Here is a 26,662-nt window from a genome sequence, read left to right as displayed (position 1 = left end):
TTAGTAGATAAATATTGTTGCTGCATGCAGCGTGTTGCCTATGCTGTTGCTTATCAGCTGCTGCTTTGCTGCGGCTTCTCAGCTGCTGCTGTCACTGCTCAGCTGCATCCCCAACCCTTTGCCCCTCACACACTGTAGCCTGCACCCACCCTCGTCTATCAGTTTAGGTCATATCTTCTTGTTCAAAGCAATGATTTGAAGGCAGATATTTGTCTTTTTTTGTTTGATTTCGTCGTTGCATGAGGTAAAGACGCTGATATAATACTGACACGAAAACTGACAAAGAGAGAGAGAGAGAGAGAGAGAGAGAGAGAGAGAGAGAGAGAGAGAGAGAGAGAGAGAGAGAGAGAGAGAGAGAGAGATTTGCAATCATTTTGATCTATTCCATCATCTTGTGCACATTGGTAGTTTTATTTACATTGTGTGCTAGCATAACATGAAAAATTGTCAGCAACAGCTGATTCGAACGTTTTTAGTATTATAAATTAGTCTAGCTTTTGGATCAAGCTGGGAACAATGTAAATGTAACAAGGCAAGGCATTTATAACTTCATTTGTAAACCATATAACCTTTCATTTATCATATTTATAGCACAAACCTGGTGATCACACTACTGAGATATTTAACTATTCCTTTTTCAGTCATCAGATATGGCGGCTTATACCGGCACGTGACAGAAAATGACACCATCATACAGTAAATGCTACTTAAAGATTAACAATAATTAGTAATTAATATTAGGGGTTGCTTGGAAGTAAACGTTCATGCTCTTTAAAATACTTTAGCTTATTCGCCAGCACTAACCCCATAGTAGCAGCGTTACTTTTGATAATACTATAAATAAAATAATTTGATTCAACGTATCATTTAAATCCATCACGTGTCAGCTGTTTAATATTTACCATACTTGCAATGTTACCAAACACCTTTCATATACTGTAGTTGAAGGTATACTTATTTTTGAAAGATTAGATACACAGATTTTAATCATGGAATAACTTATAGAAATAGATAATTAAGAAAATCCCTATTACAAAAAGAGGAATCTATAATTATGTAGGAATAAACTTTTAAATTCATACGTTTAGGTTAAATATGGGTTACACTGGTCATGGTAACAATGACGAACGTCGCATTGCTCGAATTTTAAAGACGGGGTAAACACTGCACTGCCATTTAAGTGCTCTGTTTTACAACAATTTCATCCACATGAAGTGATATTTACACCCGGAGGGTAAGTATAATCATTACCATGTTTTGGTAGAGTTATGTGAAATATTCGGCAAGTATATTGAATATTTTAGTAGCTACTTTAACTTAACGTTGCAACTTGTGGCTTCCTGCTCAGGTCGGCCGAGATCTAGACGGGGGGAAAAATACAAAGTCCAACAGTCATCGTAAGGCTTAAAATCAGACCATTTAGAATATTAAGTAAACTGTTATTTTGGGGAGTAAATTTCTATTTCCACTTAACTTTGTAGACTAAAATATGGTGTCCAAACCAATTTTGCGATTGTGGACACAGTTAGTCATTCCTGGGTAACCTGTACCGTAAATTGCAAGATGACCTATGAAAATCTATCATAAATTAACTTAAGATATTTTGAATAAGAATCAAACTATTGTATGTAGTTTATGGCCGTAAGTAGGTGGGAAAGTAGCTCAAAAGTGTCTGTAGTTGAAAGGAACAGCTTATGCTATAGGGCTTTAGGTATCGTAACTTGAAGGCTACGGTTTAAAGGTCGCTCATGAATGGCAGAGGCAAGGGACATTGACATTGCCCTAGCAATGAGGACAATGCCCTAAGACTGACTATATATTATATGATCAGCGCCTAAGCCTCCTCTCCACCCAAGCTAGAACCAGGGAGGGCCAAGCAGTGGCTGCTGATGACTCAGCAGGTAGACCTATAGGCTCCCCCAAACCCCCCAACCTTAGCTCACAAGGATGGCAAGGTTGCAGACACTAGTGGCACTAACGAGCCTGAGAGGGACACGAACCCTCGTCCGGTGTGACGGTCTGAACCAACCCCCGGTCTCACAATACTCCTTTATAATCTGCGCATGCGCGAACATTACCGTTTGCCAGTGCATACGAGGTTGATGTTTTATTTTTCTGTAATTTAGCGTGCGCAGCTCAATATTACCGCTTGCCAGTACATACGAGCTTGATGTTTTATTTTCATGCGAGCGAAGCGTGCTAATGGCGGAAAAGAACCATTATACAATGGCAAGGAGAATTCTGAGACCGGGGGATCGTTCAGACCGTGACACCGGCAAACACCAGACAGAGACGTTACCAATCAGGCCACAACAACCTTGATTGGGGTGTACCTAAACCCAAGTTTACCGGGATAACCACAGCAGTATGTAATTAGGGTGGTCGAACCTTAAATTGTTGGTTGTTTACCCCATATCTGAGCAAATATACTACAGTGTGATGGTACTGAAATGAGTAAGGACACCACAATCCTACTATAGGTCAGTTCAGGTAAGGTAGGAGTGGCGTAAGGATGTTGCACCGTAAGTCGGGTAAGTATTAATTTGAGGTATTCAAAAGCTTGATCTTCAATGCCGTTGAAGCGTAGATCATTTCGTAGCAGTTCATGCACAACTGTATCAAAAGCAGCACTAAGATGGAGTAATGATAAATTACCACATTTATTTTCATCCATCATTTCCAGCATATCATTTACAACAGAGCAGATGGCTGGGAGCCTTTGTATATCAGCGGCCAGTTCCTCACGCATTGATTAAAAATGGACAACAACTAACCTAAACTTTTCCCCTTAACCTAACCTACAAGCTGTGTCCTTACCTAATGGGGGGGGGGGGGGTGCTAACGCCTCCCTGCGACCCCCCTTACACTACCGTATTCTAAGTTAGACATAATAATACATAAAGGTGGCCGCTATCGTATATACATCCCAATGGCTGTCTCCGTATAGTATATAGTTTTCTGTAAGCTTATATTGCTTATAAGAATGTAAAGATTTGCTATATTTTCTTCCTAATTGGCCTTTCGCCTTGACCCTATCATATGCATAACTTGGAACTAACCAATATTTTACTGACAATTGCATTTCTGTGAAACCAAACTTGAGACTTGCTGTTAATTGTAACTGACAGTATATTTAGTTGTATGGTAGGTACGCCTTACTTTAGGAGATTTTAGTTATTTTTTAATTCAGTGCGCAAAATAGAGAATTTTCATTTCAGTTATGAAGATAATTGCATTCATTATGGAAGATTCAAAAGACACATTTTACCATTTCAAGATAAATACATAGCCTAGTTTGATATAGCCGTTGCTGCCACTCTGCACACTTCATTAGGCTTATGAGTCCCAAAAATACATTTTTTTTTCTTCCATGGTGAAAACATTATTACAATCTCTCTTTTGTAATGACTAACCAACAAGAGCAGACTTGAATGTTTGAGAGTACATTTGTATAGATTAGAACTGAAAGGTTATATTACTGTAGCCAACAACATCCATACATTCAGTGTAAATGTAGCTGAGAGCCTTTGCCTATCTCCTACTTGAGGATACAATATGGCAAAGGAAAAAAGTTGTTAACAGTTCATTCTTCATAATATTGAATTGGCATAGGTAGGCTATATTGTCGGCTGGTAAAAGTTGGTCGCGCTGCTGCTGCATCCCACCATTGTTCGGAAAAAGACTCTCGGGAAACATAATCCTTCGGGGATATTATCTTGTACTTCTCTCTATGGGTTAGAGAGCTCATCGGAGCACTCACATGATATTGGTCTCCGATCCCTTGCGATCTCCGCCTAGCTTCATTATGCCCTCAAGACACAGCGGTCTTGTGAGACATACCCTTCTAGGTTATTCCTTTAAGCCTCTGTTCCTAATGTGATGGAATCAGCTCATGCTTACGTTTATGAACGATAGCAAACATGTATTCACATACAAGTACACTTGTTCCACCCAAGGGACGGGCGAGTGCCTACTACCTATAGAGGTCTGATCACTTCCCTAGCTACATACGCTCGCGAGCATTTACATGTTCACAATGTTATAACTAGTTAATGATCATTTCCTTTTAAGCAATGATGTTGCGCTTCATTGCACATACATTATTTCCGCAAGCAACTTCACAAGCTATCACGGAGGTACGCACATACAGAAATGTGTTTATGAACTCAGACTTAGGCATGAACGCCTACCATTAGTCAGGAAAGTTGGGTTTTGACACTTTTGAATGAGGGCAAGCATGTTGCTACTCCTGACGAAGGCTGTTACTTCGTCAGTTGCGTGCGCTACTGTCGAGTGCAGATGCATGGCCGTGAGTACAATAGCACCAAGGGCTACTTTCCATCGCACAGAACAATCGTAATTTTGTTCCAATACTGTACATTCTTTTTTAAACATAAGACTTACCTGGTAGTTATATATATATAGCTTACGTCCCTGACGTCACGGCAGAAAATTCAAAACTCGCGCCAATCGCCGATTGGATAGCCAGGTGTACCACCTGTGCGCCCCTAGCGAGGTACCTTGAAACCATTCCATGAATCCTCATATCTTCCTTCCCTGCCGCCGATAAAGGCAACATCGTTGGATATTCTCCTCGCTAATTACCTAATATTATTGCTGCTTCTTTGGTGATGTACAATAATTTGGTTTTGACTCTCGCTTGTTTGGATTTGCTATTGGATACTCTTGATATATGTTTGGATTTTGATATTTTGACCCTTGCTTGTTGATCTCTCTTACAAATTTTTCAAAATGGCCACCCCCCCCTTAACTTTTAGAGTGTGTGAGAGTGGATGTAAGACCCGTTTGGCTAAGGCCTCAATTGATCCACATTCGCTCTGTGTTAAATGCAGAGGTAAGGTATGTGAGTTGGATAATAGGTGTGACGAATGCGTTTTATTAACTGAACATGAGTGGCTGGAGTTTGATTGCTATACGCGTAAATTAGAAAGAGATAGGTTGAGGCGTAGTTCTTCTTGCTCTTCCAGAGACTTTTCCTCTTCCCATGTCACCAAACCTATTCCTTCTCCTGTACAGTAGTGGTAGTTCCTGATCCCACTACGGTTACTGCTAATGAGCCTACGCTTAAAGATATGATGTTGGCTGTTCAAGCGTTGGGCGCGAAGGTTGAATCTATCGCTGCGGACAGGACGCAATTAATGTCTGACGTGAAACAACTAAAAAGTGACAATGCTAGAAGTTCAGTGAACGTGTTTAGTGCAGTGGAGGGTGCGCTTGCTCGGGCTTGTCGTTCTCCTAGTCTTAGACCTCTTCCAAGCTCCCCAACCCCTGGGAGAAGGAATGTCGAACGACGAAAGGAAACGAGAGGCTTTAGCTCCCCAGACGTCCCCTCGAGCGTTCCTGTTGACGTTTCCCAGGACGTTCATCCTCACCATAGGAAAGGTGAGGGTAAGGTGTTTTCTTCATCCTCGGATGACGCGGTTCCTAAAAGAGGCTGGCGTCAAGCGTCCAGACTTCTTAAGAGGAAATTGGATGATGTCAACCAGCGTCTTACCAGGACACCGCAAGTTCCTGGTTGTAGCCATTGGAGCAGTCCAGAGCGTTTTCCGTCCACCGAAGAGAGCTCGCCTGCCAAACGTCCTGCTAGGACGTTGGATGTAAAGAACCGTCCAGTTGTTGGGCAGTTGTCTGAACCGGGCTTAACCTCAGTGCATGCTCCTCCTCCACCATCAGATTGTTATCGCCTTCTGGACGCTCTGAGCGTTCTGGTAGCGGCGTGGAGAGCGAACCTGTGATTGACGTAGCATCACCTGTATCTCAAGTTGACCCAATTCTTAATATGCTGCAAGAGATGCAGCAAAGACTTTCATCATTTATGCAAAGCTACCAAGCTACAGACAGTAAAAGGATAGCATGTCTGGATCCTGGGCGTCAGGAAGCTTCCTTTCTGGACGCCAAGTGGCGCAAGGCGGTGAGTCGTGAGACATTTGAAGACAAACGTTTGGACGTCTGCCCTGTTAAATGTCCTAAAACTGTTCCTTATAAGGAAAGTGGGAATAATCTTGAACGTGAACGTGATGCCAGGCGTCAAGCAGCCAGTCGTGATGGCGAGTGTCAAGTGACCAGACGCGTCGAGCGTTCAACGGCGTGATGCGCCAAGCGTCCTGGTAAACGTGACGTTAAATGTCCTACCGGGCGTGTTCTTGAACGTCCAATGACATGTGTCGTTGAACGTCCAGCCATTCGTGAAGTTGAACGTCCTTCAAAGCGAGGCCCTGAACGTCCTAATAGAAGTGATGGTGAATGTCCTACTGAAAGTGCTTTAGAACGTCCAGCAAGGCGCGTTGTCGAGCGTCCTCCAGAGCCAGGCGTCGAGCATCCTTCTTTTTGTAGCGTTGAGCGTACTACAGGGCGTTTTCTAGATAGTTCAACAAAGCGGGACGTTGAGCGTCCTACTAGTCGTGACATCGAGCGTCTTAAGGTTCAGGACGTCGAACGTCCAGTGAGGCAGGAGGTTGAGCGTCCTCCAGGATGCAACGTCGGGCGGCGAGCAGCCAGGTAGGACGTCGAGCGTCAAGCGATACGCGGCGGCGAGCGCCAAGCAGGACCCGATGTCGAGTGTGACACTGAGCGTCGAGCTTCCTTACAGGAAAGTCAAGGAAGGACTTATGATTTTCAGGAGGCGAGCTTAGGACTTCAGGATGATCTTAATCTAATCAAGAGGCGAGATCAAGAACTCTTTAGCTCTGATCGCTTGGATAGCGAGCGTTTCACAGAGCGTCAAGGGATTTTATCAGAGGAGGAAGTAGTTGATCACCTTTCTCCTGTCAAACTTTTTGAAGAGCTATCAGAAGGAGAAGACTCTTAAGTCTTTTCGTCCTTCAGTGGACTTGAAGAAACTCATGAAAGTCTTCAACGATGAGTTCCCATAGTCTTTTGTTCCCGTTGCTCCACGTTTACCTCCATCTGAATTCACGCTTGGGAAAACGGTGAATAAGTCTCTTGTTTACCAGAATGGTTCTGTCCGGATCATCAAAAAGAGCTCTTGAGGTGATGGGGGACTGGATGGAGTCCAAAAGAACCAAGGGAAAGCAGCCTTCGCATTCCCTCCAACTAGATTAGCATCTAGATCCAGTGTATGGTATGATACGGGAGAAGTTCTCGTCTTGGGAGTTCCTGGCTCTGCCCAGGGAGATTTCTCAAGCCTAGTAGACGCTCCCCGTCGATCAGCCATGAGGAAGACCAAGATTCTCTGGTCTACTTCAGAGTTAGACCATCTGCTCAAAGGTGTCTTTAGAGCCTGCAAGGTTTTTAATTTCCTTGATTGGACTCTGGGAGCCTTGGGCAAGAAGGTTGCTGCGCTTAAAGAAGGTGACTCTTCTAGTTTAATCCATATCATGTCCTGTATGGATAAGTCATTACGAGATTACGAGACAGATCGAATGAGTTGGCAGCGATTTTCACAGCAGGCATACTTAAGAAGAGAGCACAGATGTGCTCGTTTCTGTCGCTGGGGGTTACTCTCTTTCAGAAGTCGGAATTGCTTTATGCTCCGCTGTCTTCCTCTCTGTTTCTGCAAGATCTAATTAGAGAGATTTCTTCAGCACTGACTCAGAAAGCCACCCAAGATCTAGTATCAAAGACGGTAAGAAAGGTCTTACCATCTTCCTTCTCTAGCCGCAAGCCTAAAGATGAGACTCCTTTCCCGAAGTTTTCTCAGCCCTTTCGAGGAAAGACTTCCAGCAGGGGTAGCTCTAGACCCGATGGAAGGAGAGCAAAAAGGAGAGGTATTATGACAGGGCGAAGCAAAGTCTGACTGCTTTCGCCTTCAGGCAGTAGGAGCCAGACTACACAACTTCTGGCAGGCGTGGGAGATGAGGGGAGCAGACCTTTCGTCAGTTCAACTTCTAAAGGAGGGTTACAAGATCCCCTTTATTGGGAAACCTCCTTTGGTTTTAACCCCAGTAGATCTCTCTCCCAGGTACAGAGAAGAGTCAAAGAGGCAAGCTTTACATCTTCAAGTTTCTCTCTTGTTGGAGAAGGGGGGCCATAGAGAGGGTGCAGGGCTTGCAGTCACCAGGTTTTTACAACCGCCTGTTCCTGGTTCCCAAGAACTTGGGGGGATGGCGTCCAGTCCTGGACGTAAGTGTTCTCAACACTTTTGTCCAAAAGATGAAGTTCTCGATGGAGACTTCGAAGTCAGTTCTTGCAGCAGTAAGAAAGGGCGACTGGATGATCTCATTAGACCTCCAGGGCGCTTATTTTCACGTCCCCATTCATCCGAGCTTCAAGAATTATCTCAGGTTCGTATTCAAGGGGGAAGTGTTTCAGTTTTGGGCCTTGTGTTTCGGCCTCGACACCGCCCCTCAAATTTTTACGAAACTTATGCTCAATGTAGCAAGGATTCTCCTCTCAAGAGGCATCAGAGCCTCCCTGTACCTAGACGATTGGCTTCTCAGAGCTCGCTCTTACGATCACTGCCTGAAGGATCTTCAGATCACATTGAATTTGATAGAAGAATGGGGTCTTCTTGTCAACAATGACAAATCTCATCTGACACCATCACAAGAGATACTCTATTTGGGGATGGTGATTCGGAGTAGAGTTTTTCGGGCTTTTCCGTCTCCCTTAAGGACGGAATAAGCCATCTTGAAAGTGCAATCGTTTCTAAAAGAGCAGAAGTGTGTGAGGAAGTGGATGAGCCTGTTGGGAACCCTCTCCTCGTTGGAACAGTTTGTCCCTCTAGGAAGACTGAATCTTCGACCTCTCCAATTCCATCTCAATTTTCACTGGAACGGGAAGAAGGATTTAGAGACGATGTGTATCCTGGTCACGGAGTCCATAAGAAGTTGCCTTCAGTGGTGGAACGATCCAGTCAAGTTTCAAGAAGGTTACCCCTGAGAACAGAATAACACAGACCTTGTGTTGTGTTCCGACGCCTCGGACTCGGGGTGGGGAGCAACACTGGGCAAGTTGGAGGTTTTGGGGTTGTGGACAGAGGTTCAAAAGAACTTCCACATAAACCAAAAGGAATTATTAGCAGTCCTGTTGGCCCTAAGAAGCTTCGAAGGGTCAGTTTTGAACAAGGTGGTGCAGGTCAATGCCGACAACACCACAGCATTGGCTTACATTGCCAAGCAAGGGGGAATCCACTCAATTTCCCTTTACGAGACGGCGAGGAATCTCCTCATCTGGGCAAAGGAGAAAATGTTCTGGTGACAAGGTTCATCCAAGGGGAGAAGAATGTGATGGCAGACAGCCTCAGCAGGAGAGGTCAAGTGCTACCCAGAGAGTGGACACTCCATTTAGAAGTTTACAAAAGTCTGTGGCGACTTTGGGGTCGCCCTTGCATAGACCTTTTTGCGACCTCAAAGACAAAGAGGCTAGAGACGTATTGCTCCCCAGTGGCAGATCTTGAGGCAGTACACACGGACACGTTCCTGCTAGATTGGTCCAATCTAGACGTGTACGTTTTTCCACCTTTCAAGATCCTTTACAAGGTGATGCAAAAGTTTGTGTCAAGCGAAGGGACCAGAATGACTCTAGTAGCCCCCTTTTGGCCCTCAAGAGAATGGTTCACAGAGGTACTGGAATGGATGGTGGACACTCCAAGAAGCCTTCCATTAAGAGTAGATTTACTCAAACAACCCCACTTGTAAAGGCACCATCAAAGTCTCCAAAATTTTCAGCTAACTGCCTTCAGACTATCGAAAAACTCTTAAGAGCTAGAGGCTTTTCGAAGGAAGCAGCTAGAGCTATTGCAAGAGCAAGAAGAGCTTCGACCATCAGGGTCTATCAATCCAAGTGGGAGGTTTTTAGAAAATGGTGCAGAGTCAACTCTGTTTCCTCATCCAGTACCTCTGTAACTCAGATGGCAGACTTCCTTTTATTACTGCGAAGGAAGCGTAATTTTTCTTCATCCACCATCAAGGGATACAGGAGTATGTTGGCAACTGTATTCAGGCACAGAGACTTGGACCTTTCGAGTAATAAGGACATACAGGAACTTCTTAAATCTTTTGATACATCAAAGCAACGTCACCAGGATTCACCTGCTTGGAATCTGGATATAGTCCTGAAGTTTCTTATGAGTGACAGGTTTGAGGCCTTGCACTCTACGTCTCTTAAGGACCTCACGATGAAAACCCTTATCTTGGTTAGTCTGGCAACAGCCAAGAGAGTTAGTGAAATACATGCGTTTAGTAAAAACGTGAGTTTTGAAGATAACAAAGCTGTCTGCTCTTTACAGTTGGGCTTTCTCGCCAAGAATGAACGCCTTTCTCAGCCTTGGCCTAAGGCTTTTGAGATTCCGAATCTTTCGGATGTGGTTGGCGAAGAGTTAGAGCGAGTCCTATGCCCAGTAAGAGCCCTAAAGTTCTACCTGGACATAACGAAGGAGCTGCGAGGCAAGTCGGAAGCCCTGTGGTGCTCGGTCAGGAAGCCCTCCTTGCAGATGTCAAAGAAAGCCCTGTCTTTTTTTTTTCATCAGACTTTTAATAATAGAGGCTCATGCACATTGCAGTGAGACAGACTTTAGACTTTTAAAGGTCAAGACTCACGAAGTTAGAGCTGTAGCAACCTCAGTGGCCTTCAAACAAAATAGATCGTTGCAGAGCATTATGGACACAACCTTTTGGAGAAGCAAATCTGTGTTCGCTTCACACTATTTTAAAAGTGTCCAGACTCTTCATGAGGACTGTTACACTCTGGGACCATTCGTAGCAGCGAGTGCAGTAGTGGGGGAAGGATCCACCACTGCATTCCCATAATCCTAATACCTTTTCTTCTCTTGGAACTTTTAATTTGGTTTTTATGGTTGTCTTGTGGAGATTGCAACAGTCTTCTGCAATCATTGATTTGGTCAGGTGGTCAATTTTGTTCCTTGAGAGCGGCCGGAACTGGGTATTAGAGGAGGCTCTGTCACATAGAGGTTTGTACACTGGTTTGACAGCTCCTAGAGATCTTCAGCCCCCTGAGAGGATCGCTGGATCTCATAAGGAAAGCGGACATAATGGCGGAGAATCATTGAAGTCAGCTTCCTTATCAGCTACGAACCCTTAAGCTTGTTTTGTATTAACTCTTAAGCAGAATTCCAACTATATTGGCTGTCTCTAACCCTCCACCAAAGGTATTAATCAGCTATATATATAACTACCAGGTAAGTCTTATGTTTGAAAATGTTATTTTCATTATAAAATAAATTTTTGGACATACTTACCTGGTAGTCATATATAATTAAATTCCCACCCTCCTCCCCTCTAGAGACTAGAGGCATGGAAGATATGAGAATTCATGGAATGGTTTCAAGGTACCTCGGTAGGGGCGCAAAGTTAGTACACCTGGCTATCCAATCGGCGATTGGCGCGAGTTTTGAATTTTCTGCCGTGACGTCAGGGACGTAAGCTATATATATAACTACCAGAATTTATCCTAGCAATCTCCATGAGACCTGGCATTTTTAAAAAGACAAATAACCTCTAAAAGAGGCAAAGTTATTTCATTCAAATCAGGGATAAAGATTCGGGAAGCAGCACATCCCTTCCTTAAGCAACTGTGCCTGTGCCTTGTGGGGTGCCTAACTGTCTTCAGTAGCCCTGGTGAAAGACATAGCTTAAGTCTCCTCAAAGGGTAACTGTTCCTTTAGGTACCATATTAGCAGGGATTCTATTAACTTAAAGTCCGATGGGATCAGAGAAATAGAGAAGCCCAAAATTAGGAGGTAGAGATAATCAACCTTCTCAGGGAGTTTACCTTCTGTGTCCTCCCTCACTTTCAGTGCTCTTGAGGGATGCATCAAAAGAAAGGACGACTCACCTGTTGTGACACATGGCCTCTGAGCTATGTTCCAATACCTATCAGCAGTTCTGCACAAGTCTTCCTGTATTAGAGCACAATATTTCTTAATCTTGATCTCTTCTAACATCTCCCTTCTTATCACACTAGTGTTTTCATCAGAGCATGATGGTGGCAGAATACCCAGACAAGGTATTCTTGGCACAGCATAGATCGCTCATTTCTTACCACGACTACCGTCCGTCTAACAATTAGAAGATGGAGTTAGACGGGAGACAACTCGATTACCTTCAGCAACCCAATTCAGTGTCAGACAAGGAAATTCCTTAGCAGTCATTCTGACCAAGGGGACTCGGATATTGGGCTTCGTGGGAACTTCCTCTCCATCTGTTGGCTATCTAATTCTTGTACCTGGTGGGAATTGTGGACAGTACAGTATGTCAGACCATGATACATCATGTCCGGAAGCTGCCAAGGTACGGTTAACCAGTACAGAGTAACCAGGCACCTCTAGTAAAGGCCGTCTGATATAGGTGGAATGCATATACGCTTTCCACCTTTTCTGTCTGAAGAGGAGACTCCTTCATAGAAGGACATCGACAGAGTGATCGATGACCCTGATAGCTCCACAGTGGTAGCAAGGAGAATAACACCCAGACCCTCTATTCCTGCCTGCATAGATATCAAGAGAACTGTTTTCTCCTATCCACAGCTACTAACACGATCAGTTGTGTCCTTATGACCCCTCACCTGAAGGGTGTTCAACATTACCTCCTTCAAAGAGGCTTTTTCTCAGACAATAATGAAAAGGATGGCTGGATACCCCAGCAGGTCGTCAGTTGCCTTCCATTAGGCGAAGTGGACTATCGGCTAAGATTGAGATCGTGGAAAGAGGCCTCGCACCACTTGATATTTCTCTCATTTCTCTCCGTGGGGCAGCAAAGCTCGATGTACCCCAGGGATGAAAGACCTGTTCAGTTTTGACTGTGACAGGATGCCGCTCGGCTTTGATCCTCATCTTCCATTTTGAACAGAGTCAACTTTTCTTCAACAGAACTGTCACTCCTCTTCAGTGTCGAGCTTACTGGTTCCCAAATCAAAAGATAGACCCCTTCCTTAGAGCGTAGTTCTTGTACCATGCTCTTGGAAAGGAGTACATCATGCCGTTTGTCAGTCGTCAGAATCTGACTTGACTCAAGATGGTTCTTTAGTTCTTGCTTTGGCCTTTGCGATGAGAGCCAGTGAAGGACATGGTCTCTTGTACGACATATCTCAGCCAGGGGATGAAGGTCTAGTAACACTTGACTTCATCCCTGAGTCTGTTGCCAGGAACTCAGACTACAGCTGTAGCTATCCAGAGGTTTAGGCTATTCCAAATTGAATGTCTCTGTGACTTATCCTTTGACCCAGATCAATTTTTACTGTTTACTATAGGAGCGAGGAGGCATCATCTAATATGATCCGTGGGAGCACCCAGACGTGAACATAGGCAGGGTCAAGAGGAGTCACACCAAGAGTACAATCTCTTCTTGGCTACGACAGGATATAGGTCGGTCCCTGAACCCAGTCTTTTCTCCAAAAGTTCTTAGACCTAGAGCTCATGATGTTAGGGGCATAGTATGTCTTGAACATTAAAAAGAACTGCTCTGTGATACAGGCTTTTCAAGCTGGTGTGTGGAAGCATCAGATGACCTACACATCCACGACCTGCAAGATGTAATCCACAGGAACTTGGATACCTAGGTCTTGTGGTGGCAGCACAACATATGGTTTAAGATAACTCAACTCTTGCAGGACAAATAGCAGTCAGATGAGACCAGACGTTTTCCGGGATTAGTCTGGGATGAATAGGAGAGTGACTAGCCTCTCTCCTTTCATCTTTGCCTCTCGGGGCACAGCACCAGGGAGCTCTGCAAGCTGACCTCATCCGTCTGCATGTAAAACCATATCCCTTTTGTAGCCAAAAATATATGTATTTGTTACTTCTTCCTCCCAGTGAAGGGGAATTTGGCAATGGCTAGGTTGTGTGAAGTTCAGTTCCAAATAGTTCCTTACCTGGTCAAGTCGCAGTGCTTAGTTAACACATAATCACACCAGTTGCCGCGGCCGTTAGCTTTCACACATTCTGAGAGTCAGCGAGGTTTCAGTATGTGTCTATCACACTATGGGTCAGAAATTAACCACTTGGTTTAGGACTTCTACCCACCTAAGGGTGAGTCTTCTCTGTAAAGAGCGAAAGGGTTTGTATTCATGTCGGAACAAATGACAAATTTTGAAATAATTTGTATTTTTCTTAACTAGAAAAACATTGAGCTCTTAACACACTTGTCTCACCATCACCTAACTCCCGAGAAAGTCCTGCCAGCAATTAAAAAGTTAAAGCATTTTACCCATGTGTGTGTTTGAGAACGGCGTGGTTAGTCTAGCAGTGGGTAGTTATACCTCGCTAAATAGTCTTTTGTCTAGTTTAGAGAAAATATGTTATTTCCAAATTTTTTGTTTTTAAAAACTGCATGAGAGACATTCTCCCTATCTTCCATCAAAGATGTATACAACACAGTACTCGACAGTATAATGCTTCATTTGCAAGAGAATTAAGGTTAGCAGTTTAGTTTCCTAAAATAATATTAATATTAAACAAATCCAAGCAAGATTACTAACGTATATTGCGTAATAGATGGGATTAACTAATAAAACTTATTATAATTTGATTTCATTATTTTCTTACAGATTTCCTTAAAATATGGAGCAAAATTCTTTAGAAAATTGTGAAAATGAAGGTCAATATGTAAATAAGGTCGATGGAGTCTGCAAAAGGTTTTGTGACATAGATTCGCCCAAAGTTCTTCGTCATCCTCTACAGGCCTTTAATAGTCCAGTTATGGTTAATCCAAAGGTGCAGTCTTCAGTTACAATAACACCATATAGGTAAGCTTTAGCTTATGGCACTGAGTACAAATCGTTTGGGAATTAATTGCATATACAGTTCATGTGGTAAACAAATGTTGTAGAATAATGCCTCTTGTTATCTAATGTCTACCTAGAAAGTAACTAGATTCATGAGTGTTGGTAACCTGCAATACACAAGCTCAACAAGCGTAAGTAATAGGTTGCTTGATATTTCTATACTGTGGTCTTACTGAAAAAGTACTTGTTCCAACACAAATACAAACCCTATGCTATTTGCTGTATAGGGGTACACTTTTGGTGAAGCTTAATGACGAGCCATGATAATTTAACGAGGAATAACCACACCAACCGCTAGTTAACGGGTGGGGGTGTGGGTGGTCAGCTACCCTGCTCACTCACACACCTGGGCTGAGCAACCACTTTGCTTTCTGGCTCGGTGGAGAACGGTCATACTGGCGCTCTCTCCTGCTTTGAGAGTTGCCATTATTAATAACTTTTTCTTTGCAGTTGTGTGCGTGCTTGCTGCTGGTGGTCCTATGCATACTTATCCTAGTCCCGAAGGCCTCTCTTGCGGTACCTTCATGTCCGCCGTGGAGACAGACACCCACCTGCTGTGTTCTTGGGATGATACCTGTGATGATTGTAGGGAGTAGTCTGCATCCCAGTGGGAGAGGTTCGGGCGATGGAAGACTAAGAAGTCCAAGTGTAATTCTTTGCCTTCTGGTATTCTTGGAGTCAAAGAAACCACAGCCTTCTTTTTCTACCACCCAATCTCTTCCCGAAGCTGCTCTTCTGCCGGTCCTCTCTGGGGAACAGCCAAGTAGCAGCGCAGCCCTGGCTACTCCAGGTCAATCTTGTGGGTCAAGGAACGGTACTGACTTCCTTAGCGAGTTGGTCCTTTCCCATCCTCTAGGGAGTGCATGCTCACAGTCTATTTGTCTTTTTGGCCATCACTGGGTGTTGATGCCCCCCCTTCTAAGAACGTTCTTAATGGACTCCTTCTGTTAAGGGGTGGAGGTTGATCCTCCCTCTGTAGGTGCAGGTGCTGCAGCTGATCGCTCGCTATAGAAAACCACTAGTGGACAGCGGTCTCCTTACGCTTCTCCTCCAAAGGCGGGGGTAGAGCACTGTCCTAAGCAATGTTCTCCTTCGGGAGAACAAACCTCTTCCCTGGGAAAGGAAGCTCTTGAATTTAAGCAGTCCCTCCTTGGGTGGTTTCTGCTAGATGTTCCCCTTCGGAGGCTCGTCGGGTGGAGGAGTGTCTGACCCCTTGCCATCCTGGGCGTGCTCCTCCCCCCGTGGTAAGGAGATGGCTTTTTTTACCCTCGGGTTCAAGTCACTATGTTCCTTCGGGGTCTCGTGACGGTCACGCATTGGGCTTGCGCGACCATGAGCCTTTGGGCTCTAGTTGCGTTGAGCTTTCGGGCTCTCGCAACAGGGAACCTTCGGGTTCCAGTCTTGTTAAATCCTTGGTCTTGCAAGACACTGAACCTTCGGACTCTAGTTATGTTGAGCCTTCCGGTTCTCGCAACTTTGAACCACCCGGTCCTTGTCACATTGAGCCTTTGGGCACTTGTGGTTCAGAGCCTTCGGGTTCACATTACGTTGAGCCTTCAGGCTCTTGTAACTTTGACCTTTGGGTCCCCTTCGCGTTAAGCCTTCAGGCTCTCGCGGCCCAGAGTCTTCAGGTTCCAGTTGCGCTGAGCTTTTGGGTTCTCGCAACACCGGTTACGTTGAACCTTTGGGCTATCGTGCCTTCCATCACGTTGAACCTTCGGGCTCTCTAGACAAGGCGTCATGGTTCCCGTTGCATTGAACCTTTGGGCTCTTGCAACCACGGTTACACTGAGCCTTTGGGTTTGTGCGACCCAGAGTTTTCCCGCTCCACGGTTGCTACCCCCCTTGGGTTTCATAACCTTGCCCTTCTCGTCTTGTCAGTTGCGATGAGCCCCTGGGCTCTGGTATCCCTCGTGGACCTTTGGGTCCTCGTCGCGTGAAAGCATCACGCAACACGATTTTTGATGAGTCTTGGCATCTGCCAAGTTTCTGTGACGTAGAGCCTTCTGATTCTAGTCACTCCGATCCCCAGCGGTTGCATGACCCAGTTTCCCGCTCTACAGTTGCTTCCCCTCTTGGTTTCCTAACCCTGCCCCTGCTTGGTCCTGGGCTGCATTACGCGACAGACAAGCGTCACGTGACGGAGCAGTGTATCGTGGCTTGCCACTTCTACTAGACCTGTCACATCAGCAACCCTCAGTATCCTCGTTCCAGAACGAGATTCCATCGCTGTTCTTGGCTGCAGGAGGTATCCCTGCCCAGGGTAAACCTCTAGCTAGGCAAGACTCCCACCAGTCTCTTCAGTCTCCTGGGCCTCCACCTGCCCCGAGACAGATGTCGCCTTTGTGCCAATCCCCAGACCCTCTCTGAAAGGGAAGGCCAGTGCAGATTTTTCCTGCAGGAAAAGGGTTTTGGAATCCTTCACAGGTTTCTAAGCCCAGGGCTCTGTGCCGCCCCAAGGATCCCCCTCCCTGCACATCGTTAGCTTGCGATCTGCTTTGGCTGAAAGCATTATTTAACCTAATGTGGGAAGCTGTGACGGGGGTCATTTCCCGTTCCCATTCCTTGGGCGGCACTCCCAGGATCCCTTTGTTGCCATCTCACATCCCAGGTGCCTCTCCTGCTGATCCCAGGAGGAGCTCGGAAGACTGCTCTGGCAGAGCCTTCCCGTAGGGAAAAACCCATCTCTCCTCGTAAGAGGACTATGGAAGAGAGTGGTACAGAACTCCAAGGGAATCCCCTGCAGTTCAAGATCCCGCAGGCCAGAACTAAAGGTAAGAGGAAGGGGATTAGACCATCTCCCACTAAGGAAGACAAGGCCACTTCCTTGGCAGATTCTTTCCACCTCACTACAGTTAAGGTGGTTCCGAGGGCTGCTCGCCCTCCAGCTCTTTTTGACGTGGTTTCCCTCCTGTGGAGGTCCATCACCCATGTAGTACAGATGTAGTCGCAAGTCCCACTTTGATGTTGGAACTTCTGTCTCAGTGCAGACAGCCGAAGGACTTATTCACGAACCATAAGTCCTCGGGCAGAGCTCCTCTACCTCGACTTGTGAGGCAGAAGGATTTTTCAGGAGATGGCCTATCCCGACGACGACCTTGATTCACTCCGGGCTCTTATAGGTGAGAGCTCGGAAGTGGATGAGGAAAATAATCAAGAGGACGATCTTTAGCCAGCTGCTGCGAGCCTTAAGTTTTCGGAGGTGCTGCAAAAGGAGACTGAACACGCCTCCTGGCAAGTGTTGGCCTGCATACATAACTTCAGTGGGCTGCCAGATCCATCCGTAGCCCCTCTTGAGGGAAAGGACACGGTCCTTAACCAGGTATTTGGCATCCACATACCCCTGAAAGCCAGTGCAGCTTTGCCCTGGTCAAAGGGGTTGAGGAGTGCCAGACAGAATGCAGTGTCCCAGGCCGCGGGTTCTTCCTCCTCCCTTCGCTCCAACACCCCCGCCAAATTCCTCCCGCCTCCTTACGTGATGCAGAGGAGATATTATGAGATCCTCAACTAGCCTCTTCTAGTCTTGCCTCTAGATCACTCGTTAGAGGCACTCTCGAAGGGTATGCCCTTCAAGAAGCTAACAGGACTTCGTTTCGTTTTCGGCCTCCAAAATCCTCAACCACGAAAAAGTCGCTAAGTATGCCATGTAGGCAACTTTGTGGCTTGATTTCTGGTTGGGATCTGTGGGGAAAACTGCTGCAGTTTCAGGACTGGTCTTGGATTCCACGAGGAAGTCGATGGAGACTTTCCTATTGTCTGGCACCAGGGCAATAGAGTTCTTCTCCCATCAGGTGGTAAACCTTTAGGCTAACACCATCCTGAAGAGGAGTAATTCTGTCATAGGTAAGTTCCATTGGCAACTACCTCAGGCTAATGTGTTGAGGCTCAAGAACTCCCCCTTTGAAGGGGTCCTTATTCAATCCAGAGGATGTCGAGCGAGTGGTTGAGAGGTGGAGAAAGGCTTTAACATCAAGGCCCTAGCATCAAGGCCTTACCATCCTCAGCCATAAAGGAAACCAGCTTCCAAGCTGCCAACAAATAGGGCTATGGACCCTAAACAGCAGGGCCCTAAGGTGTCTAAGAAGTCCTTTCAAGGCAAGAAGTCCTCGAGAGGAGGGAAGGTAAAGAGGGGATCTGGCCGAGGCCGATCCCACTAGACGGGGAATCCTCCCATATGTCCTCCTGTGGGGTGATGCCTGCAAAGGCGCTGGCTAAGGTGGCTGTATCATTGGTCCGAACCTTGGACAATCGAGGTGATTCGTTCAGGGTATCACATCCTGTTCACTCTTATCTCCCTCCACTAGTTCGGGATCCAGTCCCAACGAACTCCTATGTGAAGGGATCCGCAAAGGAGTTAGCCGTTCGGTCAGAAGTCCACACCATGTTGGAGAAAGGTGCTCTCAAAGAGGTCCTCGACGGGTCCATGGGCTTCTACAGTCGACTCTTTCTTGTAAGAAAGGTGTCTTGAAACTGGAGACCAGTTATCAATCTCTCAGCCCTGACCATGTTTTATTAGTCAAACCCTGTTCAGGATGGAGACAGCCGACACGGTCAGACAAGCAATAAGACTGCAGGACTTCATGTGCACACTGGATCTCAAGGACGCATACTTCCAGATCCCAAACTACACGTCTTTCAGGAAGTATCTTAAGATTCATGCTAAACCAGAAGTATTACCTGTTCAAGGTGCGGTTTCGGTCTTTCCACAGCACCTCAGTTGTTCACAAGAGTGTTCGCCCTTGTCATCATGGGCTCATAGAATTGTCATCCGTCTCCTAAGATATTTAATGACTGACTGTTACTTGCAGACTCGGCAGCGACTCTTCTTCGCCACTGAGATGTGCTTCTAAGGTTTTGCCAAGATTTGGGAATTATGGTAAACCTTGAGAAGTCTTTAACTACCCCCATCTCCAAAGCTGGTATACCTGGGCATAATAATAGACAACAAAAGGCACAAAGCTTTCCCATCAGACGAAAGAATCCAGAGGCTGAGGGAGGTAGCCCAGCCCTTCCTCAGAAGAGAAGTGCTCCCAGCCCAGATCTGGTTGCGCCTGCTTGGCCACCTTCCTTCTCTGGCCTGTCTAGTTCCCAACAGATGCCTCAGGATGAGATCCCTCCTATGGCGTCTCAAATCCCATTGGAATCAGGCCACCAATTACTGGGAACGTCTAGTCTGCATAGGACAGCAGGAACAGATGGACTTCAGATGGTGGCTAACTGATGAAAACCTCTGCAAAGGGGTCGATCTTCTCATTCCTCCCTGTGAATTGATGCTCTTTTCAAATGCATCAAAAGAAGGATGGGGTGCCCACATGCTGCACCACACCACCTCCGGCTAATGGTCCCAATCTGAAAGGTGTCAGCACATAAATCTCTTGAAGATGAGGCAGCCTTCCTGACCCTCCAACAGTTCCACAAGTTCCTGGCAGGGCACTCCTTGGTTTTGATTAGCGACAATATCACATTAGTAGCTTACCTAAACAGGCAGGGTGATACCTTTTTGCAGCTGCTGTCCCATCTAGCAGTAGAGATATTCAGATGGGCAGAAGACAACTTGGGGACCTTATCTGCGTGCTTCATTCCGGCAAATGGAATGTGCGTACAGACAATCTGAGCAGAGCGACTTAGTGAGCTTCAGATGGTCTTTGAATCGTCTAGTAGCCAACAAAGTCCTGACTTTGTGGGGTTTCCCGACTGTGGACCTGTTCACAAAGGCCCTGAACTAAAGGGTCCCGCTGTACTGTTCCCCAGTCCTGGATCCCTAGGCTCTTTGGCAAGATGCATTCTATCAACGATGTGAGGACATATATGTGTATGTGTTTCCCCCGTCTTGTCTGATGAGAAAAGTCTTCAATCAGGTCAATCAGAGTAAGAACTTAGTAATGACCCAAATAGCTCTGCTATAGCATCAAGCAGAATGGTTCTCGGACCTTCTGCAACTCCTCACGGAGATCCCAAGGGAACTCCCTCCACGTCATGATCTGCTCAAATAACCCCACGTCAACATCTTCCACAAAGCCTTAGCTTCGCTTCGACTTCACGCCTGGAGACTGTCCAGCTCCTCCTCACATAGAGAGGATTTTCACAACAAGTTGCGGAAAGAATGGCTGGACACCTCGGACGCTCCACAGCGTCAGTCTACCTGGTGAAGTGGTCGGTTTTCTGTGGTTGGTGTTGTGGAAGGGGTATCTCTCCCCTCGATGCCTCTATTCCAACAATAGTGGAGTTTCTTGTACACCTTCGAAAAGAAATGCTTCTTGGTATTGGCAGTCAAAGGCTACCGCTCAGCCTTGAATCTCGCCTTTAAACTGAAAACAGTGGGTATTTCCTCCTCATTGGAACTTTTTTTACTCATATGGAGCTGAGATTACTTGTCCCCAGTCGGAACTTAGACCTCCTCCTTGGAACATACTTCGATCCTTCAGTCCCTGAAGGGCCCTCCCTATGAACCATTATATCAGGTTACAGATCGCCACCTTACATGGTAGACGGTATTCCTGCTCGGTTTGTCTTCAGCCAAGAGAATCAATGAACAGCATGGTCTATCTTCCCATGTCTCCCACTCAAGGAGATGGGGAGAAGTAATACTCGACTTCGTCCCCGAGTTCATTGCTAACAGATTTTCACCTGACCTTTAAGACAGGTTTCCCGCTCGTATTGGGTTTGGCCAAGAGGGTCAGCGAATTCCATGGGGAAAGTAATACTGGACTCCGTTCCTGGCAGCATCGGATCCCAGGTTCGAACCCTTCGGATTGGGAGTCCTTAGTAGCATGACCACTGATGCAGATCAACAGTTATTATGCCAGGGAGGAACTTGAGGTGCTACCTCAAGAGAACTACAAGTGCTAGCTCCCTATTGTCGGCACGCTTCGTTATCTCGGGGAAGGTTAAGAGAAGGATCACCAAGAACACGTTCTCGTCTTGGATTCAAAAGGTCATAGACCAGGCATTGAATCCTGATCCTTCTCTTCAATAGAGGAGGCCTAGAGCTCTTAACGTTAGGGGTAGGAGTATGTCTCTAGTGTTCAAGAACTACTACTATGTGACACAGGCTCTGCATGCGGGCGTGAAGAAACATTAAATAACCTTCACCGCCCACCTACTGCTAGATGTGACCCACGGAAACATGGAGATGGTCTCCATTGGCCCTATGGTTGCTACACAATAAATGGTTTAAACACCCCAGGCTCATTAATGGACAAGTAGCAGATGGTGGAAGGGAAGGTTTTACCACGGTTAATTCTGGGATGAATGATGAAGAATGACTGGCTCTTTCTTTCATCTTTCCCCCATCCCTTTTTAGCGAACATCACCTACTATACTCTGCAAAACTCGCCTCCACTATCTGCAGGTAAAACTATTTCCCTTGTGTACCTATTATACAGAGATATATACTTGTTACATTCTCATACCCCCCCTGGCGAGGTGGGATTGGGTAACGTCTATGGTTCATTCAAAGATTCCTTAGTTTCTGAGAAATCTTACCTAGACTAGTCACACTACTAGTATCACACAATTACACAGATTGTTCAGGTCGCAAACCGTGCTTTGCACAAATTAAGTGAGGTATCAAGGTTTCTCCCTGTTACATGCAGAGCACTTATGGGAAAACCCCTGGTCAAATACCTGCCAGTTGGTTCTGATTTCCACCCTCCTAATGGGCGAGTCATCCCTATAAATGCGCAGTGAAGTGTTTGTATTTAGTGTCGGAGCAAAGGACAAATTTAGAAGTAATTTGTATTTTTCCTAACGATACAAACCTTGTGCCATTTATACAAATTGGCCCACCATCATGCCTGCAATGAAAAGTGACTAGACAGCACAGGTGTGTGTGTGATTGGGGTTGCCGTCTTGGGTTGGTTACACCTCGCTGAAAGTCTATCTTCCAGCTTTGCCAAAAGTATAATCCCTATAAATAGCGAAGGTTTGTATCATTAGGAAAAATACAAATCACTCCCAAATTTATCATGTTTTAGAAAAAAAAAATGAAAATATAAAAAAATTAAAACTTGTACAGCTTCACAGACCCCTAATATAAAGAGGAGTCCATGATGTAGATTTGCATACATTATATTTATAAATCCATGAAGAACTGAGGGAGCGATAGGTGAACTATAATAACATCGAGGGATTACTGTATTCTCTCAATAACTGAATCACTGTCCCGTTGGTTTCCAGTTAACAAAGAATATTCTGTCAGACCATTGATGTGTAAGTAGGTAGCTAAAAGATTAATTTTTATTGTTCTTAATAATGCAAAATTTGTAGATTCCACTGTATTAAATGTTGCATTGCTTTTGTTTTCAGATACCATGGTTGTAAAGTTATTCATGAAGAAATTGAAAATCAAGAGAATATAGATCCTAAACGTTTATTCCATTCAAACTCTGATCATACTGCACAGAAGTAAGTAGGCTACACCAATTGCAGATATTATTTAAAGGTTTTTCAAAGTGTTAGATTAATGTAATGCAATGAGAATACTGTATGTTGTAGTAATGGAACATTTCAGGTACTCGATAAAGGACGAATGTCGCACCATAATGGGGTGTGCATATCTTGCTCATTGTAAGCAAACTTTATTTGTAATTTCTCCCATTTTTTAACCTATTATCTGTTAGGATGATTGCTCAGTTGAATGGTAATGGAGTTTTTCTGTATTCCCCTTCCTTTCCTATGGTAAAAATTTTGATACAAATTTTGATAGGAAACAAACAGTTGTCACTATTTTGACTATATTGAGGATCAATCATGTAGAAAGTATCTGGGCACTGGTGTTTTGCTCATTTGTGACAGGTCACTGTCAGCTGAACTAATTCTGTTGTGTTGCTCCTGATTTATGAGTATATTTTTCATGAAATTTTGACAATCTTAAATTATTATTTTTTTAAATATCTTAATCTGTATGAATGTTACATATTTTTAGATGTATAGATGTGTGAAAAAATATTTATATATTCAATTGCATAAGTGTGAGCATGACATGCAGTTTTAAGCCTCATTGTGGGCATTTTAAATATTCATCATCGAAAAATTATAATTTCTTTTCATTTGCTATGATTATGCTGAATGACCTTCCTGGCCATGTGTCTAAATTCTGCACTGTACATTCCATTTAATATCTGAAATATTTGTCTTTCATCCTATTCCTAAGATACAACTGTTGAACATTAACTCTCGATCTACTACTTTTACAGATTAACTGTTATTAATTGTTGATATAGACATGTTTGTAATACTGTATATAATTATTTCCAGGTCTAGAGAGCCTGCCAATGTTGGTATATCTCCAAACACTTCTTCACCATTTTCATATCCTTTGATATTGGAAGGTTGTCATTTGTCCTCGTCCTCTTCATCTTCCTATAAATCAACCTTAGGACAATCGGGTCGTCATCAGGAAGTCAATAACTGTAATTATGGTAGTCCAAAGACTCCATTCACTACACCGAGAGGAAAGTCCCTTGTTCTGGGGAACTACACTGAGCATTCGCATCCATCAAGAGCTGGGAATGATTCAGAAGGTTGTGACTCCTTACACAGTAAGGTGATATGTAACGGTGGTCATCGTATTGGAAACACTGGTTGGACCCTAACCAGGGGATTAGTTTCAGGTAACGGGTCACTAAGTAGTAGTACTGGATCAAGTCACAAGAATGTAGTAACTCCGTCAAAATCCTCATGTTCTTCTGGAGTGTCTGACAGATCGGTATTTCAAACGCCTGGAAGTTACTGCAGGTAGTGTTAACAAAAATGTTTCTACTAAATTGTTTTAACTTTTTGTTGAATTTTGTGCATTTGGACAGTAATTTTATCATGATTAGTATTACCAGTAATTAAGAGGGATTGCTGCGGTCTGCTTTCAAATATTTGGTAATTGTTAGAATATGGAAAGTTTGTGCATGTTGGTATTTTATTTTATTTTTGGCTCAATATCCTGTGCTTCAATGATTACAGTAGCAGCAGTGAAAACAGAGTAGTCACTCCGCAACAACGTTGTAAAGGGTACAAGCATAAGTTGAATCCCTTTGATGTAGGTGTTGACCATTTACACCTGCCTACTGTTAGTCCCTCATTGTTCCGACAAGTCGTGTCTCCCGTTTATGAAAAGTTTCAATGGTCCATTGATGAACTTGCACTTCTGAAACCTGCAAATATCGAAACGTCACCGTATAATCAAAGTGAAGGTTCGACTGATCCCGAATATGAAATTCAAGCCCAGGCCGCCATAGACAAGTAAGATATATTTTACTACCTTTTATAGAATTTTTTTTATTAGATATTTGGGGATATTCTGTGAGGAAATCTTTGAGAAAAGATTTTGATTTTCTTTTTACCTGTATTTGTAAAAAGTTAAAATGTGAAATATTCGGCATTTGATACCGATACTAGACTCAAACAGTACCTTAATTCCCAAGGCAAATTAAGGTCTGTGGCCAGGAATTTAGTATTTTTTCTTATGGTTTGCTTGCACAATCTTCCTATAATATCTTTCTTAGAAACCTTGTCAGATTACTGTATTTGTGGGTTTCTTGGTCTGTGTAGATATGGTAGATGTGGATTGATATGAAATTTTCTCCTTGTTCATGTATTGTAAATTCTCTTATCTGCATTTTGAAATTTACAAACTAAAAAACCCTTTCCTTGTTTAAAACTTACAGGGAACTTTTACAAATTGAAGATAAAATCGTTGACAGTGTATTCATATTTTCAGTTCTAGCCTCACACTGTTACGTATCTGATTTTGATAGGCTTGTAGATGATGTAAGACCATTATTCCGAGTCTCGTATCAAGATTATTATCAGTTGCCTTCTCTGCATGAATGTATGGCGTGTATCATTTTGTAAAGTTCTTTATCACTCCCTTGTCTATTTTCTGAAAGATTGTGTGTTATTAGGTAAAGAAAACCTTCATAAAAATGAAAACAATCCAAGAACATTTCCTTAGTACATTGTCAAAGATTCAAATTCCTAAAGGATTACTGTAATTCTTTAACCTATTCCCCTGTATAATTGAGTTGATTTTTATGAAGAATGCCACATTGTTGGGTACTGGCAACACATGTTCATTGTAGTGTCCATTTGGTTCTCAGTTGTACTACTGCAAGTTCCATTTTCCACTCATATATTGAATATTTCACTATAAGTAGTAGGTTGACCAAAGCACCAGCCACCAGTTGAGGTACTGTACTACCATTAGAGTGTTATTGGGTCCTTTGACTGGCCAGATAGTACTACATTGGATCCCTCTCTGGTTACGGCTCATTTTTCCTTTGCCTATACATACACCGAATGATCTGACTTATTCTTTACACATTCTTCTCTTTCCTTATACACCTGACAACACTAATATATCCAAAATATTCATTTCGATTCAAGGGGTTACTGTTAACTACAATACTGTAATTGTTCAGTGGCTACTTCTTCTTGAAAATATACTCCTATTAAAGGACAAGGGTTTGTATTTGTGTAGGAACAAACAGATTTTGTGTTAAGTGGCAGCAAATAACATAATCAGCATATACCAAGTATCTGAACTTTTTGTAGATAATGACGCCTTTTATTCATCATTGTCATGCCTAAAGACAAGTTTGTAGATGTTACTGCCACTTCTGTGTTTAGTAAGCATTGTAAGTTATGACATAATACAGTTAACATGAATTTTTAGCACTAATCAAAATGCTGCTCAATAAGAAAAAAAAGTTGGTTTACAATTTATTTGAAAGTAATTTGATATTGCAAACTGTTTAATTTAATTATGCATTATACAGGTTTTTCAGTAGGCAGCCAGTTGTACCAAGCCCTTGGATGGGAAGCAATAAATCAATAAGTCTTGTTTCTATGAACTTAGCTCCAGAGAAAGACGTTTCTTCCAACCCAGTGCCTACCTCTCGGACAAGGACAAGTAAGGGACAGTTTTTTTTTTTTTCAAGATAATAAA

The 26,662-nt window shown here is 44.0% G+C and overlaps 1 protein-coding gene across 1 annotated transcript in view; it reads left to right on the top strand.

Moving 5' to 3' along the window:
• The first annotated feature begins 1,078 nt into the window (after positions 1-1,078).
• The window catches only part of bora (aurora kinase A activator-like protein bora), a 101,477-nt gene continuing 75,893 nt past the window's right edge, over positions 1,079-26,662 (top strand). The window contains exons 1-6 of the mRNA XM_068393295.1: positions 1,079-1,234; positions 14,485-14,682; positions 23,029-23,127; positions 23,980-24,459; positions 24,679-24,957; positions 26,493-26,626. Of these exons, the coding sequence (XP_068249396.1) occupies positions 14,498-14,682; positions 23,029-23,127; positions 23,980-24,459; positions 24,679-24,957; positions 26,493-26,626 (1,177 nt within the window). The 5' untranslated portion in view covers positions 1,079-1,234; positions 14,485-14,497. The remainder of the gene's footprint in view (positions 1,235-14,484; positions 14,683-23,028; positions 23,128-23,979; positions 24,460-24,678; positions 24,958-26,492; positions 26,627-26,662) is intronic.

This window comes from Palaemon carinicauda, chromosome 19 (genome assembly GCF_036898095.1).
Source record: "Palaemon carinicauda isolate YSFRI2023 chromosome 19, ASM3689809v2, whole genome shotgun sequence".
In the NCBI taxonomy this organism is placed as follows: domain Eukaryota; kingdom Metazoa; phylum Arthropoda; class Malacostraca; order Decapoda; family Palaemonidae; genus Palaemon; species Palaemon carinicauda.
Note: the sequence above shows the minus strand (reverse complement) of the source record. Positions and strands in the feature narration are given on the sequence as shown.